Genomic DNA, 16,943 nt, shown 5'->3' on the forward strand with positions numbered 1-16,943 from the left:
ATGGAATGGAGCTCAATTACGCAAATGTTATATGTAGATCAATTCCAAACTTGTAAAGAAAAGGCCTAGAGCCACTTCTAATGGAAATGATTCTCCTTACACAATGTGTTGATAGCCTTGCCTTTAACTTATGAACTTCCCATGTGCCGGTATTCACCGCACCAATGCGTGAAGAAGTAAGTAGTTGCGTGTGGAAGGCGGCAAAACCCGCATAAACACAACGCTAAAAATGATAAAAAGTTCTAAGGAAAACCTACACGCAGGTCAGATGTAAGTTAAGTTTAGCCATCCTTGTAAGTGCAAGTGACGGTCTTGCCCGCACAATCACGAACAAGGAAGCAAAACTTCAACCTATCATCTACCACGTTCAAAGGTTAACTTATACTAAAAAATAATAAGGAAAACCTACACGCAGGTCAGATGTAAGTCAAGTTTAGTCATCCTTGTAAGTGCAAGTGACGGTCTAACCGGCACAATCACAAACAAGGAAGCAAAACTTCAACCTATCATCTACCACGTTCAAGGGTTAACTTATTCTGAACACTTAGAAAATTTCAAGGAAAAGACAAGGAAAACTTCCACGCAGGATAAATGTAAGTTTAGCCATCCTACTAAGTGCAAGTGACGGTCTTACTCGCACAATCATGAAAGAGGAAGAAAAAATAAACTTATAATTTACCATGTCAAAAAGTTAACTTATCTAAGTACTAAAGAAATTGACAAGTGTAAACATGCGTTAAATAAAGAAAAGGACAAACACATTCTTTATTTCAACTTGAATATTACAAACATTGCTGGGTATATACCCGCATACAAAAAAAAGTAAGAGCAAATATCTACGCTAGTGGTGGAAAGGGATCTTTTGGATCATGCTTCAGGACCACTCCCACTTGGACCCGCACCATCAGCAGAGTGTGACGGTTCAAGGAAAGCTCTAAGGACAGCAAGCCCATCGTCAGCAGCAGCAATTTCATTTACCTTCTCCACCACCGGATGCGGGAAGGCAGCATAATGGTTCACTGCTTGGTCATAAATAGTTTCGGTATCCGCATTATACAAAGGGAAGTTGGAAGGCGGGACGCCTTTCTCAGCAAACCCTAGACCAAGCAGGAAGCCGGTCCGTTCCCCATCCTCATGAGAAGCGTTGAGGGCTGCGCTCATAGCATCGTCGTAAGATGTCTCTGAAAAGACCCGATGCACAACCTACAAAAAATGTACAAGTATAAACTTCTATTCTACCAAGGAAAGCGTGACGACATAAAGCTAAAATACCTGAGGCAACGCTTCTCGAAGAAGCCATTCCTTGGCTGCCAGAGCTTGGGTGCAGGCGCGTTCAGCTTCGTTCTTATTAAGATTGGCGAGAAGCACATCCTTTGCAGCGGCCTCTTCAACGCCCTTAAGCTTCTGCTCGGTCTGCGCAAGCACACCCCTCTGGTCCAGGATCTCTTGAAGCTTCTTCGCATCCTCCATAGCCAAGGCATCATGAGCCTGTTGAAGAGCCTCTAACTTAGCTTTAAGTTCTTCATTCTCCAGGCGGAGAGGCTCAACAACAGCTTCAGCCTTGGTGGCCCTCTCGGTCGCGTTCCTCGCAGTCTCCTTAGCTAGCCGAAGCTGTTCGTTAACAGCTTGGGCAGCCTTGGAGCGGGCCTCGAGTCGCGCTTGAACCTCAGCCTCGAGGGCCTTGAAGGCCTTCTCCTTCTCCGCAGATACTGCGGCCAGTTTTTGGTTCTCCTCCCGGAGAGCACGCGCCTGAGATATTTCTTTAACACGAGCTGCTTTCAACTTGTCGTTTTCACGACAAAGCAGCTCGACGCGTGGCTGCATCCGGGCCAGGAGAACCCGAAGCTCGTTGGTTAGCCTACCCTCCTGGTAGCTAACCATGGCTTCCCCCAACGCACCATGGGGAGCAGCGTGGCGAGCCCAGTCCACGCACTCCACAGGTGTACGAAGGGTTGTTCCTCGGCGTATGTTCCATCTTGGAACATACACTTCATTGGAATCCGACACTGCAAAAGAAACAAAGCAGTTAGGAAAAGATGATAAAAATTACATAAAGAACAAAGGAACCCTACGCACCTGTAGGGTCGATCACAGGCCGATAGCCACCGAACCCATCACCTGAACCTAAGGGAAATCCATCCAAAAGGTCAGGCAGATGGGAAGGTGACAAAGATCGGCGAGAAGCCCCGCGCGTACCTGAAGGTCCAGCCGTCGAGGCCGATGGCGGAGGCGGCATGGTTTCCGCCGCAGTCGATGGCGGAGGCATGGTGTCCGTCGCGGACGCCGCCGAAGAGTCAGCAGCAACAGTAACCGCCGGCTCGGTGAACGATGCTGTAAAAATTGCACTCACCGCCGGCGGTGACGTCATCTCGGCTGGAACAGTCGGCTCAGAATGAGCAACTGAACCAGCGGAAGCAGGCGCAGGCGCCTGGGTCGACGCCTCAGGTAGGCTGACCAAGCCTACCGTCATTGGCGGAGAGGTTGTACTCGGCCCCTCACCCTGGAATGCGCCAACATCCACACCTGCGTAAAGAGGGAAAGTGTTAAAAAGACTTGAAGAAAAACTATGAAGATAAAAGCTAAGAGAGTTGTACTTACAGGGTTTCTTCCGCTTGAACGTACGGACGGGCGGGGACGAACCCGATGGAGCCGGTCTCTTGATGCCGGTCACCGTGGTTGTCATTGGTTCTCCAGAGGTAACAGTTTTAGCCTCCGGAACAGTGGTCTTCTCACCACCGGGCTTCCCCCCCGCCTCTTCACTATCTGACTCAGTGTCAGATAGGAGCACTGGATCGGCTGTGGAGGCCGCCTTCTCCTTCCCTTTCCCGCCGGCAGCCCGCTTCTTCCGCACTAGTGAAGGACCATCTGCGGATTCCTCAGAAGAAGACAGGGTGTAAGGAATTCCAGCAGCGGGTACAGCACTGAGGGGTGGAGGGGAGAATAACGCCTTACCTGGCCGCCGGTGGCTCAGGATCTCGTGGCCCAGCGGATAAACCTCCACAAACCGATCCGCTGTTTGCTCCAGGATGGGCAATTCGTTCTCATCAAGAGCACGAGTACCCATCCGCACAGGATCGTCAGCTTCCCGCGGGTACAGGAGCGACTCCAAATTGTTCCCCTCTAAGAGAAAAGAAACAGTTAGAAGACAAACTCATATCAGCAAAAAAGACAAGACATACCATAAGGAGTAGAGTTCAAACCGTATTCGAGAAGGATGGGAACCTGAGACGCCTCCTTCCACACCCGGCTCATCCAAAGCATCACCATCCCGGACTCCGCAAACCGGTAAACCGGAGATTGGACCAGGGATATCTTCGAGAACCATTCCGCCTCCTGGTAATTGGGGGCGTGAAGGCTCGGAATTGCTTGGCCATTTTTAAATTTCATGGCAAGGGGGACGGCGCGGGCGGATATGTAGAAGAACTCCCGCTTCCACGATCGGAGACTGCGCTCGGTCGCACAAATCTTTAAACCCTTGATACGGGTTGTCAGGGTGTACCACCCCTGGATGCACCTCCAGGTATAGAAGGTCATCAGGCGGTCCACATGGGGCTCGATGCCCAAAATCCGGCACACCCACTCAAAATGGCGAATCTTGGCGACAGCCATAGGGTGCAGCTCGGTCAAATGAACACCGTGCCTCTCAAGGACACGGTAAACAAATTTTGTCAATGGGAATCTAAGATTCCCATAGACAAAAAATGCAGCATAAACCCCGATCTTGCCTCTGGGGGTATCGTACACGGTCTGGTGGGATTCAGGAAACTCAGGCTCGAGGGGATCGAGCATGAACTTCCTGACAACATACCGGTACTGATCGCCGGGCAGAGCACACTGGCACTCGCCAGCAGTACTCCTGTCGTCGGCCACAGCTTCAGCATCACGTGAAGACATCTTGCAGAAGAAGAAGAGAACGATTTCGAGAGAATGCTCGATTAAATAAAGGAGTATTCGCCGGAAATCGCCTTAAAGATGAAGAGAAGAGTGAAAAGTGTGAATTGCAAATAACCCTCTCCCCCTTTATATAGTAATCGCAATTAATGCGGTGAATTTAATGCGGAGGAGAGAGAAATCGAAGGTGCAATGAAACTATGACACGTGGCAAAAAGCAAGCTGGCAACAGCTGTTGACAGGACGCGTGCCAGTAATTTCGCGGCCACGCGCCCGAAAAATCGTGCCCACGCGCCTGAAAAAGCGACTGGAATGACCATGTTCTGTCACGTCACCATAACTTCCTGCACGTCCTGACACAGTCAGAAGAAACCGTCGCACGACGTTTCAGATGTCTGGACTGTTCTTATCCTTACCAACCTTTCGAATTTCAAAATTCAAAATTCAAAAAGATTCAAAAGTAAGCGGGAAAATACCCCTTACCTTGGCAACCAAGTAACCATAAGACGGATGCAGGTACAGTGTTCGGGCAAAACCCTTCACATACCTAACACCTGCAGGGAATTGAAGCCAAGAAAGTCCTGGCAACAAAGTAACTATAAGGCAGGTGCGGGTACAGTGTTAGGGCAAAACCCTTCACATACCTAGCACCCGCAGGGAATTGACGCCATGGGTACCTTGAAAGTAAAGTAACTGTAAGACGAGCGCGGGTACAGTGTTAAGGCAAAACCCTTCACATACCTAGCGCTCCGCAGGGAATTGAAACCAAGAAGGATCTTTTGGGCAATGCTTGTAGAAACGGAAATAACATCCCCGCATAGCGGGAACGTCGAGAAATACATTGTCTTGAGGCTCCAGGATGGAATTGGTGGTTTAAACATAATTGATCACTATGTTCAAAACCACTAAAACCTCAAGGAGAATCCACACAAGTGACTCAACGCTCCTGACTTGCGAGAAGGTTACATACCTACCCGCATCATACCCAAAGATCAAGCAAAAAAAATCGGGAATTTTTGCAAGTGACATTAGGAAATCCGCGGGAAGAATCCCCACGGAGAACCTTAAAACTAAAAACCTTTTCAAAACCCCTTGCTTAAAGTCCAAAAGTTCACCTCACTTTATTGAACATTCATGAGAAGAACATTGGACTGGGGGGACTTGAAGAGGTAGGTCCCAGCAGAGCCCAGTTGGTCCCGCAAGACTCACCTTGAACAGGGACGTCTGCGCAAAGACCATCTGCTCCCGCAGGACCCACCATGCTCATAGAACCTTACGCGCAGTACGCAAGCTGTACACGCAGGGAAAGCCTCCCAATGGTGAAGTACCCCGCCTGTTCCCGCAGTTGCGGATACAAGCCATCAGGGAAGGCTACCCGCAGACAGCAGGGCTACACGCACAAGACAATAGATACTTCAGTAGTCACATGAAGGAATGAGCAAGGCGGGAACAATCCCGCCTAAATGAGCCAGTCTATGATTCTGAAAGATCTTTTGTACTATGCCTACCAAGGTATGGATAGGACAGACGATCTGACCAGAACAACCCATGAGCCAATCACAGGGTGACAGCTCACCGACAACAGTGCGAGGAAGAGCACCATCTAGTACTGTTCGTCACTATTAGCCGCTGCCTACTCACCAACCCTTACTGTGGGACATGCACAGCCTACAGTTGGTGGAATAGTGTTACTATTGGCCGTAACCTTTTCACCAACCAGTATGGCCTGCGTACAATCCACAGTAGGTGGGACGTGCATAATCTACAGTTGGTGGAATAGTGCAGCCGACTTTGTCACTGTTGGCCGTAACCTACCCACCAACCAGTATGGCCTGTGCATAGTCCACTGTTGGTAGAACATGAATACTATTCAGCCGGCTGTACCTGCTTGGAAACCTACCTTCGGCTATAAATACTCCAACATCTTGGAATGGTAAGATCATCTGCTATCCAGTTATCTAGCAATCTCTTAATATACACTTATATTCAGAGCAACCTAGTCTGATTCTCACGCCGGAGGGTGGTCACAAGGAGGAACCCCCCCTTCTCAGTGACGAGCTTACGGTGTTTGTTTTGCAGGTCTCCTGGAAGAACAGCCTTCTCAGCTAGACCTCATCCGTGGGAAACATTACTTAACCCCCAGATTATCTATAATCTGTACCGGGTCACTTAGTGTTTCTTCAGCAATACAACAAGCTAATATTTTCTCTAGGTGATGCAACTTAATTTATAGACACATGAATGTTGTAAAGAAACCATCACTATAGTCACTCAAATACATAACGTTAACACAAAAAAGTTGAGGGAGTTAGAAGGTTGATGTGCAAAACATCTTTCTATTTTTACTTTTGTTTTTAGACTACTCTCATTCATGATCTTGGATTGCAATCTTAAAAAAAAAGAAAAAAAAAGAAAAATGGCATTAAAGGGGGCAATCCGATCGATTTTGTGATTGGGATTGCAATCCCTATTTTTCTCAATCATGGACACTTGTCAACATATTAGTGGATGTATTTTTATTTTATTTTTTCTTTTTAATTCTCACCAATTAATTATATATACTTTTTGGTTTTTGTTTTATAACTTATTATTTTTGACTTTTTAAAAAAATCTAAAAACACAGTCTTACTTAGTTTTTTTTTTATGAGCATTCCGATATAAATTTCGTTAAAAATAGAGTTTGTTTAAAAAATCGTATTTTTTATATAAAATTTTATCTTTTCCTATTATTGAATTATTTAAAGTTTTTTATATTTAAAACAAATATAATTACTTAATTATATTTATATAGTTAATCAAAACTAATTATAAATTGAATTTATTTAATAAAAAAAGGATGAGATTGGGTTGTTAATGGGAGTAAAAGATTGGAGTGGGTTAAATTTTATAGATTGAAGAGAGAGAAATTAATTTTATAATGTAAGATTGAGATTGTGAGATTGTTGATAGGGATAGTCTTAAACTAATCACGGTTTTTAAAGTTTATATTGAAATGAATCATTTTGTGTGGTTTGAAAGTTTATTTTACTTCTTAAAATATGTTAATGAGTGATTATAACCTATACCACTCATACTCGTGATTCTGGATGATATGGCTCTTTAGATGTTGTGTAGTTTTGATACTTTCTATATCTGTGACAATCGTTACGTGATTCAACTATACGATCAAATGTGGTAATGTTGCATCTCTTGAATTCTTAGAGGTTAAGTTCCTAAAGTGCGGCCGATTAGAACACTAGAGGTTGTTGTGTTTCATTGTTAGTCTATTGCAACAACGCTTGGTTGTAGCAAATTGGAGGCCATATTTTATAAACATACATGTAAGGCCCCGTTACCGGTAGCCCTACTTTCGTGTTGGATTTACTCATAAACGCAGTTCTAAATATCAGAGTTAATTAAAACGTTCGCGAAACATTAAAAACATTCAAACTATTACATTCCATAACCATAATTCTTGTCTTATCGAGCATTCATAGTTATTTAAAAACAGAACATGGTCTTTTAAAATAAAACATCATAGCAAAATCTTCAGATGCCAACTTCGTCCAACTCTGCCATGTGTCCTCCTCAAGCTACCTGCCTCATTCTACTCACCTGCGTGCATACTAAAAGTCAGCTACGCCGAGTGAGTTCTAGTTAATCACATACTCATACAATACCTTCTTACATTTCATACTTAACCTCTTAACTTTATTTCATACACACATCAGTGCATATACTTTCATTCCTACCTTCATACTTTCTTTACATACATAATCATACGTTTTAAAGAGCCTTTCGCCCTATAACCTCACAGATATTATAAGGATCTGGTCCCTGACATCACAGATATTATTAGGGTCTGGTCCTTAACATCACAGATATTATTAGGGTCTGGTCCCTCTTCGTTACCATACAACCATGCCTTTCCTACGTTTGTTAACCTTATCGCATTCATACACATAAGCAAATACATTATACTTACCTTATACGTAACACTACAACCTGACAGTACGTGCAATATCCGAAGATCGTTCACGTACTAACAATCAATCATTCATACATTTCACATCATTCATATAAGGCATACACTTATCACTTAGGATAAGTGTATTAACAAACATATAGAGTATGCACACAACCCCGAAAACATAACACAGAAGTGGGGCTAGAAACTCACTGAATCCTGTTACGCTCTCCGTTAATCGTTATTCCCTTCTTGAGCTGTGCACGGCTAACTGTATAATATTTACATGTATCAATTAACTACTACTACTCATGTTGTATTTCTATCTTTATATAACCCACAACGAACGGGGGTCCGGGGGCAGCGCTCCTGGCAGCGGGGTATAGGGGCGGCAGCCCCTAGCAGGGTCCAAGGGGCAGAGCCCCTGGCTGGGGTCGAGCTGCCAGGTCAGCTTGGAAAAATTTTATTTCCATTAACTGTCTTAACACATTTTTCATTAGGTTTTTAATTCATTTTCTCTTTTGCTAACTCCAGCGAACTTATCATTAAGCGAACTTAACAATAAGCGAACTTAACATTAAGCGAACTTAAGCATAGGCGAAATTAGTGTTCGGCGAAGTTAACCCTAGGCGAACATATGCCAGGCGAAGTTATCAGTTAGGCGAACTTGTCACCAGGCGAAGTTATCAGTTAGGCGAACTTGGCCTTAGGCGAAGTTACCAGTTAGGCGAACTTGGCCTTAGGCGAAGTTACCAGTTAGGCGAACTTGGCATTAGGCGAAGTTACCAGTTAGGCGAACTTGGCCTTAGGCGAAGTTACCAGTTAGGCGAACTTGGCCTTAGGCGAAGTTACCAGTTAGGCGAACTTGCTTGCAGGCGAAGTTCGCTTGCAGGCGAAGTTCGCCTGTAGGCGAAGTTGTGCAGCAGCCGCCGCTGTTCATCCTTAATCCCCAAAATCATCATCGTTTTACCGAGAAATCCATGGGTATGGCGTTAACAAGTCCCGCGATCATTCCCATGGCCTTGTTTGGGTAAAACTTAGCCCGGAATGACGTAAAGTTTAGACCTTTATGGTAAAAAGGTTCAATACTAATGTTAAGGGTTCATTAATCGAGCCGTTTTCATTTTCGGGTTCATTACACTCGTATTTATCATCAAGTTTACAACTTTATGTTTCGTTTATACCCGATCTACTCTCGTTCTAAGTTTAAAGACTAAACGTTTATAAAAACGAAATCTTTAGGATCAAAACATACCTTTTATACGTTCGGTGTGGTCGCGGTTTGCTTGGTTATCTCGTATATTGAAGATCTAATAATGGTCGGCTTGATTTTTGGACTCGAATCCGCTCTCTCTCTCTCTCTCTCGGCAGTATGAGGTGTGTGTTTTTGAGTGTGTAGAGATTTATGAAAGATAGAAATGACAGTTAGGGTTTTAGGATGGTTTAAGGGGATATTTATATCCCTTAAAGCCCATGGACCTAAGGCCCATTACCCTTAATCCATCTTAATTAATCTAAGTCCATGATCCGTTTTTTACTATGTATTACTTACTTAATAACGCGAAATCACTAAACGTAACTTTCTTTATTTATCATTATAATATTCAGAATGTTACAATACATGTATCTCACATAGCAGTTAAACTAGGGGTGAGCAAGAAACGATTCAGAACCATATATATTTTATTTTTAACATCATAAGAAGTTTATAACAGGTGTATATTGTAAAATTCAAAGACGTAACATTAATTACTTATATAATTAATAATCACTAATTTTCAGATGATCAGAAAGAAATCATGTTATAATATAGTCAAACTTCGAATTAAACAACTTAAACATAAACTTCATCGAATTCCTTGTCCTCCCTAGCTAAACATGATTTAACTGTAGTCGTTGAAAACAAGCTTTACCATATCTCCTAGCCGGCTATTTTATTCCCACTCTTGCATCTTTTACGAGGATATATACTAGCTAGCTACCTATTATATCACAATTTTTAAATAATCTTTCTAACTATTATTTTTATGATAAAATAACACAATGGTAAACGAGGATCTCAAATGCCATTGTATTATAGCTAGAAGATGAAGTAAAAAGATTTTTAAAATTAATACGGAATCTACAAACTTATACATCGACATTTTCAAATGCTTTTGTATCTTTTTATTTAATAAATAACATTTTACACAAATAAACACACGTGCGTAGCAAAATCCCTCTCATAGCAATTTTTTCCGGTTTCCTAGAAGACAACGAGTGTGCTTTCGCTAAGATCATCGGCTTTAAAGACTTTTCTTGTCACACACCGAGTTAGTATAAGTGTATAACTAAAATATATTAATATATTATGTATGTAGTATGAATAAACATTAGATGCCAATTTGCCATCCTTATTTTCTAGTATTTGTACACATTGGATTTAAGTTCGGTATTATGGTAATACATAGTGAGTCAACAGTCATATAGAAGGATAAAACGCTCACAATTCACAATATAGTAATAATAAGTCAACAGTCAATAAATAGTAAAGGATCTATTTATACATTCAAACTGATTTTGACTTTCTGAGTTTTGATTAGTAGACTTTACTAACTATGCTTTTCATTGTACGGTAAAGACCGGTTTTTTTTCTAGTAATAGATTCATACTTCGTTTTACCTGTTAAATAAAAATCTTCTAGAAAAAGAAGTAGAAACGTGTGGAAGTGGTATTTTTGCAAAGAAGATTAAAGTCATTTTTCTACTTTTGTAAGTTAAGTTGAATTAATAAACAACAACACTTTTCATATACTCACACTCCAAATTGGAAATTTCCAAAGATATATTTTAATAGTGGACGTTGAAATTCCACGAATGCGAATTCGAATAGTCTTTATGCACCAACAAATTGTGTGAGAAATGATGAAAATATATATTTTCATCCGGTTTTATATTTTTTAGACGACGAAGATAATTCAGGTTAAGTGGTTTGCCTCTTCATACCCAGGCGTGTCTATACCTCAACGGGTTTTCAACCGTCCGTCGCTAGTTTAACACTCGAGAATGGCGCCAATCCGTTCCAAGAAGAAACCGACGACACGTAAAACCCACTGACTTGCCTATGCATGTGAGCTCAACGACTTCCGTGTTAGTGGCACTAAGATTTTTGTGTTAAAAGTGGGAATGGAACATATATTTAACTATAAAATCACATAGTCTTATCCACCTCAGCTACTATTAGTCGAACATATGGCGACTGACATATTCCCAGCCGCTTGGTTGACATCACACAATTAGTTTATTATTATTATTATTAAACATTTAAAGCTTGTTGTACTCCCAGTGGCGGACCCAGGATTTTTTGACAACGGGGTCCCGTTATTTTCGGCGTTCAAATTTTTGGGTCGGTCGTTGTTTGGGTCGGGTCGGGTCGGGTCGGGTCGAGTCGAGTGGAGAAACATAATAGAAAACAATATCATTATAATAAAACACACACAATACGATGTCATTCGAAACGATAAGAGAAAACATTACAATCATGATATGAACAAGTTACATGCTTCCATCTGCAAAATCAAAGCTTTGCCATTACGAAATAGAAAGTAAATAAATACGGGCTCCAAATATTTCTGTTGCTACTAATTTAACATGACTAAACCCATTTTAGATATTTACCGCATTTCTCACAAAATTCCTCATACTCGTAAATAGCTAGACCATCTAAGTTATGCTTAATTAACTTATTATGTTACAACTCTATTCAACAAGAGTCTAGTGGTCAAAGCCAGTTTCGACCTGAACAAAATTAAAATTTTGAAAAAAGAATCGTTTTGACCCGAGCCAAATTGAAACACTCTTAAATGAACCGTTTTTGCACGATCTAAACCGTGCTACTCTCCTCAAACCCTAACTCCATAGCATGGCTCTTCTCTAAATCTATAATATATATATGTGTATATATATATATATATATATATATATATATATATAACAATACCCCATCTTCAAACCCTTTTCCCATTCTTTTCAATGATTCTTGCATAACTAACCTTAAAATTAAGTTTTTGACATAACAAAGTCGTAATCTAACAATAATATACAACATACAGTTACTAATCTAAGTAAATAATTGCATAAAATCAATCAATTGGATATCTTTATTTTATGGAGTAAGTGTTTAAAATTACCTGAAAGTTGTGGCAAAATCAGAAATCAATGAAGACAGAGGAGCGCCAAAGGGATGGATGGTGGCTGAGAAGGGCGGCGGCGGCAGGTGGTGGGTTGGTGGCGGTCTTGCGGAGGCTTGAGCAGTGTTGAGGAGTTGAGGTTGAGTAACAACGTTCAGATCTGTTCTGGTTGATGTTATAAACTTAAAAAACCCTAATTATTATATTGACTATTTGACTAAAAAAGAAAACAGCAAAAACATAGAAAAAACGGATTGTGGATGAGACTTGAACCTGGGACATTCCACACCCAAAACAAGGATCTTTCCCAGCAGAGCAGATCTGTAACATTGTTATGGGGTCCAAGTGATAATTTATATGGGGTCCTTCAAAAATTTTCTATATCACTTCTAAATAAATTTTAAAAAACATTGGTGTCCCGGGACCCCGACGGCTACTATGTAGGTCCGCCCCTGTGTACTCCACTCTATAAGTAGACGATAAATTATCCCCAAACCTAAGGAAAAAAAATATCCCATCAATTATTATTCTCATGGGAGTTGTTGACGTTGACTCACACTCACCGGCAACAGCCAACAACAAACTACCTGATGAACAAAACCAAGTGAACGGACACGAACACAAACATGAAGACGAAGAATCTCCCATCGAACAGGTCCGGTTAACCGTTCCAACCACCGATGACCCGACCCAATACGTATGGACCTTCCGAATGTGGGTCTTGGGTCTAATCTCATGTGTTCTACTCTCCTTTCTCAACCAATTCTTTTCATACCGGACGTCCCCGTTGATTATCACTCAGATAACTGTCCAGGTGGCCACGCTGCCACTTGGAAAGTTAATGGCGGGGATCCTCCCCACCACTAAGTTCGGGCTCAATCTCCCGGGATGTAGGTCCCAGAAGTTTTCCTTGAACCCAGGTCCGTTTAACATGAAGGAACATGTATTGATAACGATATTTGCTAATGCGGGTGCGGCCTTTGGTAATGGTTCGGCTTATGCCGTTGGGATTGTGAATATTATTAAGGCGTTTTATGGTCGTAATATCTCTTTTGTTGCGGCTTGGCTCCTCATTATCACTACACAGGTCAACTTGTTGCTTGTTTACCTTTTATTTTATATATGATGTAAACACTACGTACTCAGTGTTAAATTTAAACAACTTAAAACTTTTTTGTTTATATTAAAATTAAGAAATTTTATTTTTCAAGACGGAGAATTTCATGATAGGAATAAAAGGTACATCAACAACAGCAGATCTCAACATGATATATTATTATACTTTAATCCACTTTATAACAATCATATCTTTTTTCTCTACAATTTATTTATAAATCTTGTAATTTGACACAAAAATTGTATAATTAATCATGTGACACACAAAAATTGGTCATGACATATGAGGTCGTGTTTGTCAAATTATACAGCTCGTATGGTATGCGTGACCAACACAGAAATGATTGATTGATATTACATGACTCATATAGTCGTTTCCGTTATAGCATATGGCCCATGTAACCCTAATAACTATAAAACTATATAAAATAAGTTTTTGTGATAAACCATAAAAGTTAAAAGATAAGGTAGGATATGGTTTTGAATAGTGCGCTCCAATGAAACGCAAACAATGTGAATACAAGAATGTTTGGTTGCTAATAATAACATGCGCATGCGCCAATGAACAGGTTTTAGGGTACGGTTGGGCCGGTCTTTTAAGGAAATACGTTGTTGAACCCTCACACATGTGGTGGCCTAGCACCCTCGTCCAAATTTCACTCTTTCGGTACGTTTTTTATTTATTTATTATTTTTTATCATCTATATGAAATTATCTATAACTTTTAACCATTTATATAACAAACCAATTTATTTTTATCATTTTTAAAACCTTGATATTTCATTTTAGAGATATCATTCATATTGTTGTGAGGTGGACAGAAAGTGACACCCATTTAAATGACTCTATGCTATATTTGTTTTTGCTTTTGATAATTATAGCAAAATACAAAAATATTTTAACTGCATGTGCATAAAATAACACCCCTAGAATGGGAGGATATTCACAATAATAATTTTAAAACATTAATCTCAAGCTCAATTAACCAATTTTGTATGTTAGTATGCGTAAGATACATTAGTTTATAACAATATTAAAAAAAAAAAAAGACAACTTATGTTTCAACTGAAAGGTACAAACATTTATATAATAATTTTAATATAAATTAAATAAACACATATTAATTTATTAAAAAGAATAAATATTGAGCTATGATTAAGTTTAACTTAATGATGTTTGCATAGTACTTTATGCACAAAGCAATTAGTGGTTTAGAATGATCATTAATGATTATAATATGAAATGAAGGTTATTTCAAAAGTCCTTTTTAAATTTATGAAAACATTTAATTATCATGACGATTTAAACAAGCTAATATAAATAATATTTAGAGGGCCATATTGTTATCATTTCGCCAACAAGAAAAAGCAAGAAAATGAATCTATGGAATCTTTTGCTAAATAATCAAGAAAAAATAATGTAAATAATAGAGGAAATTGGTTACACTTACTTGTCATGGACCCATTGATTTTATATAAGATTCATACTTGATCTTGATAAGTTTAAAATGTCTATCTTTAACTAAATGAATATAATCGTTTTTTTTTGTAGGGCCCTTCATGATAAAGACGACGATGACAAAGATCCTAACAACACCGATAACAAGAAACGCATGTCACGTTCGAAATTTTTCGTCATTGTTCTCGTTTGTAGCTTCCTTTATTACTTACTTCCCGGGTTCTTCTTTCAAACCTTACAAAGCATCTCATGGGTATGTTGGGCATTTCCTAAGTCTGTGACGGCCCATCAGTTAGGGTCGGGTTTCTCGGGCTTAGGCATTGGGGCCTTCTCACTGGATTGGGCCACCACAGCTTCTTTCTTATTTAGCCCTCTTATTTCACCATTCTTTGCCATAGTCAATGTGTTCTTGGGCTATTTCTTAATCATTTACATAGTGATGCCAATATCATATTGGGGATTAAATGTGTATCATGCCAAAAACTTCCCAATATACTCGTCGGATTTGTTTACGGATAACGGTCAGCTTTACGATATCACACAAATTGTGAATGATAAGTTTGAGATAGATTATAACCAGTATGCAAAGCAAGGGCACGTAAATTTGAGCACGTTTTTTGCATTGACTTATGGCTTTGGATTTGCTACTATCGCGTCTACTCTCACTCATGTTGGCCTCTTCTATGGGAAGTAAGTCACTATTTCGCTTTTAAAGTTAGTCAGATTCGAAGTTAACTAACTAACTAACTATATGATATTAATACGACGTAGAGAGATATATGAGCGATATAAAGCATCGACGAAGGGTAAGACTGATGTCCACACGAGACTAATGAAGAATTACAAAGACATACCGGCATGGTGGTTCTATGTGCTTCTCGCAATCACCCTTATGGTCAGCCTTGCACTCACTATCTTCATGAAACATCAAGTACAAATGCCCTTTTGGGGGCTCATAGCTGCAGCCGTTATGGCTTTCGTTTTCACACTTCCCATTAGCATCATCACCGCAACAACAAATCAGGTGCGCACGTACTTCTTAACCCAAAAACTCAAAATTATGTACATTGAATCTGACTCTTGTAAGTTAACTGACAGACACCAGGTTTAAATATCATAACGGAATATGCGATGGGGTTAGTCTACCCAGGAAAACCAATAGCCAATGTGTGCTTCAAGACTTATGGTTACATGAGTATGCTTCAAGCCATCTCTTTTCTAAGTGATTTTAAACTCGGTCATTACATGAAGATTCCACCAAGATCAATGTTTTTGGTCCAGGTACACATACATTATTCTTTATTGCATTTAATTAGTTATATTGTTATGTTAGTTGTTAGTAACTAAGAAGATACAAGTGTTTGTTTTGATATTGCAGTTTCTTGGAACAATAATAGCTGGAACCGTGAATTTAAGTGTCGCGTGGTACATGTTAAGCAATGTGGACCAAATATGTCACCCTGACACTAACTCCAATAGCCCATGGACGTGCCCGAACGACCATGTGTTCTTTGATGCATCGGTTATTTGGGGGTTGGTTGGGCCAAGGAGGATCTTTGGCCATCTAGGACACTATGGAGCGCTAAACTGGTTCTTTCTAGGCGGATTCGTTGGGCCAATTATCGTTTGGATATGCCACAAGATGTTTCCAAGCGTATCATGGATTCCTCTCATTAATCTCCCGGTGCTCCTTGGTGCTACCGCCTACATGCCGCCAGCCACAGCCGTTAACTACAATTCATGGATATTAGTGGGGGCCATTTTCAACTTTTTCGTGTTTAGATATCGTAAAATGTGGTGGAAGAGGTACAACTATATCCTCTCGGCTGCGCTTGATGCAGGAGTTGCATTTATGGCAGTTTTGTTGTATTTTACAACGGGGATAGAAAACAAAAGCGTGCATTGGTGGGGTACTGATAACCCGCAGCATTGTGACCTTGCAAAATGTCCGACCGCTAAGGGTATAATACCACCCAACGATGCTTGTCCTGTATTTTGATTATTTTTCTTGTCATTCTTCGCATTAAAAGAACAAAAGAATGCATGTGTTCATTTAGTTAAAGTCATAAGAACCAATGTTGATTTATTGTAACATGTAATCAATGTATTCATGACATATGTTGTCACTTGTCACAAAAGTTCACTAAGGTTGAAAGTTAGTCAAAATTCGTCAAATACTCACGCACTTGTGATCTTGGTTAGGCTATATAATAAAAGTTATCAAAGGGTATTTAGCCTAGTGGTATATATCAAAGTGAGTCAAACATTGACGTAAAAAAGCGTTGTCACTTGTCCGACAAGCATATACATAACATATTAGCGTTTTTAACAATCTATAATTATCTAGAAAATCGACTAGTCATT

The 16,943-nt window shown here is 40.2% G+C and overlaps 1 protein-coding gene across 1 annotated transcript; it reads left to right on the top strand.

Moving 5' to 3' along the window:
* Positions 1-12,481: 12,481 nt before the first annotated feature.
* On the top strand, positions 12,482-16,578 carry LOC143553444 (oligopeptide transporter 4-like). The gene is made up of 6 exons (XM_077043442.1): positions 12,482-13,092; positions 13,691-13,788; positions 14,673-15,269; positions 15,351-15,603; positions 15,678-15,860; positions 15,958-16,578. Exons 1-6 carry the CDS (start codon positions 12,538-12,540, stop codon positions 16,576-16,578), a joined length of 2,307 nt encoding a protein of 768 aa, XP_076899557.1. The 5' UTR covers positions 12,482-12,537.
* The last annotated feature ends 365 nt before the right edge of the window (positions 16,579-16,943 follow it).

The sequence above is a fragment of the Bidens hawaiensis genome, unplaced genomic scaffold, assembly GCF_021521415.1.
Source record: "Bidens hawaiensis isolate Kalapana, Puna unplaced genomic scaffold, B.hawaiensis_p1.1 tig00017238_1, whole genome shotgun sequence".
In the NCBI taxonomy this organism is placed as follows: Eukaryota; Viridiplantae; Streptophyta; class Magnoliopsida; order Asterales; family Asteraceae; genus Bidens; species Bidens hawaiensis.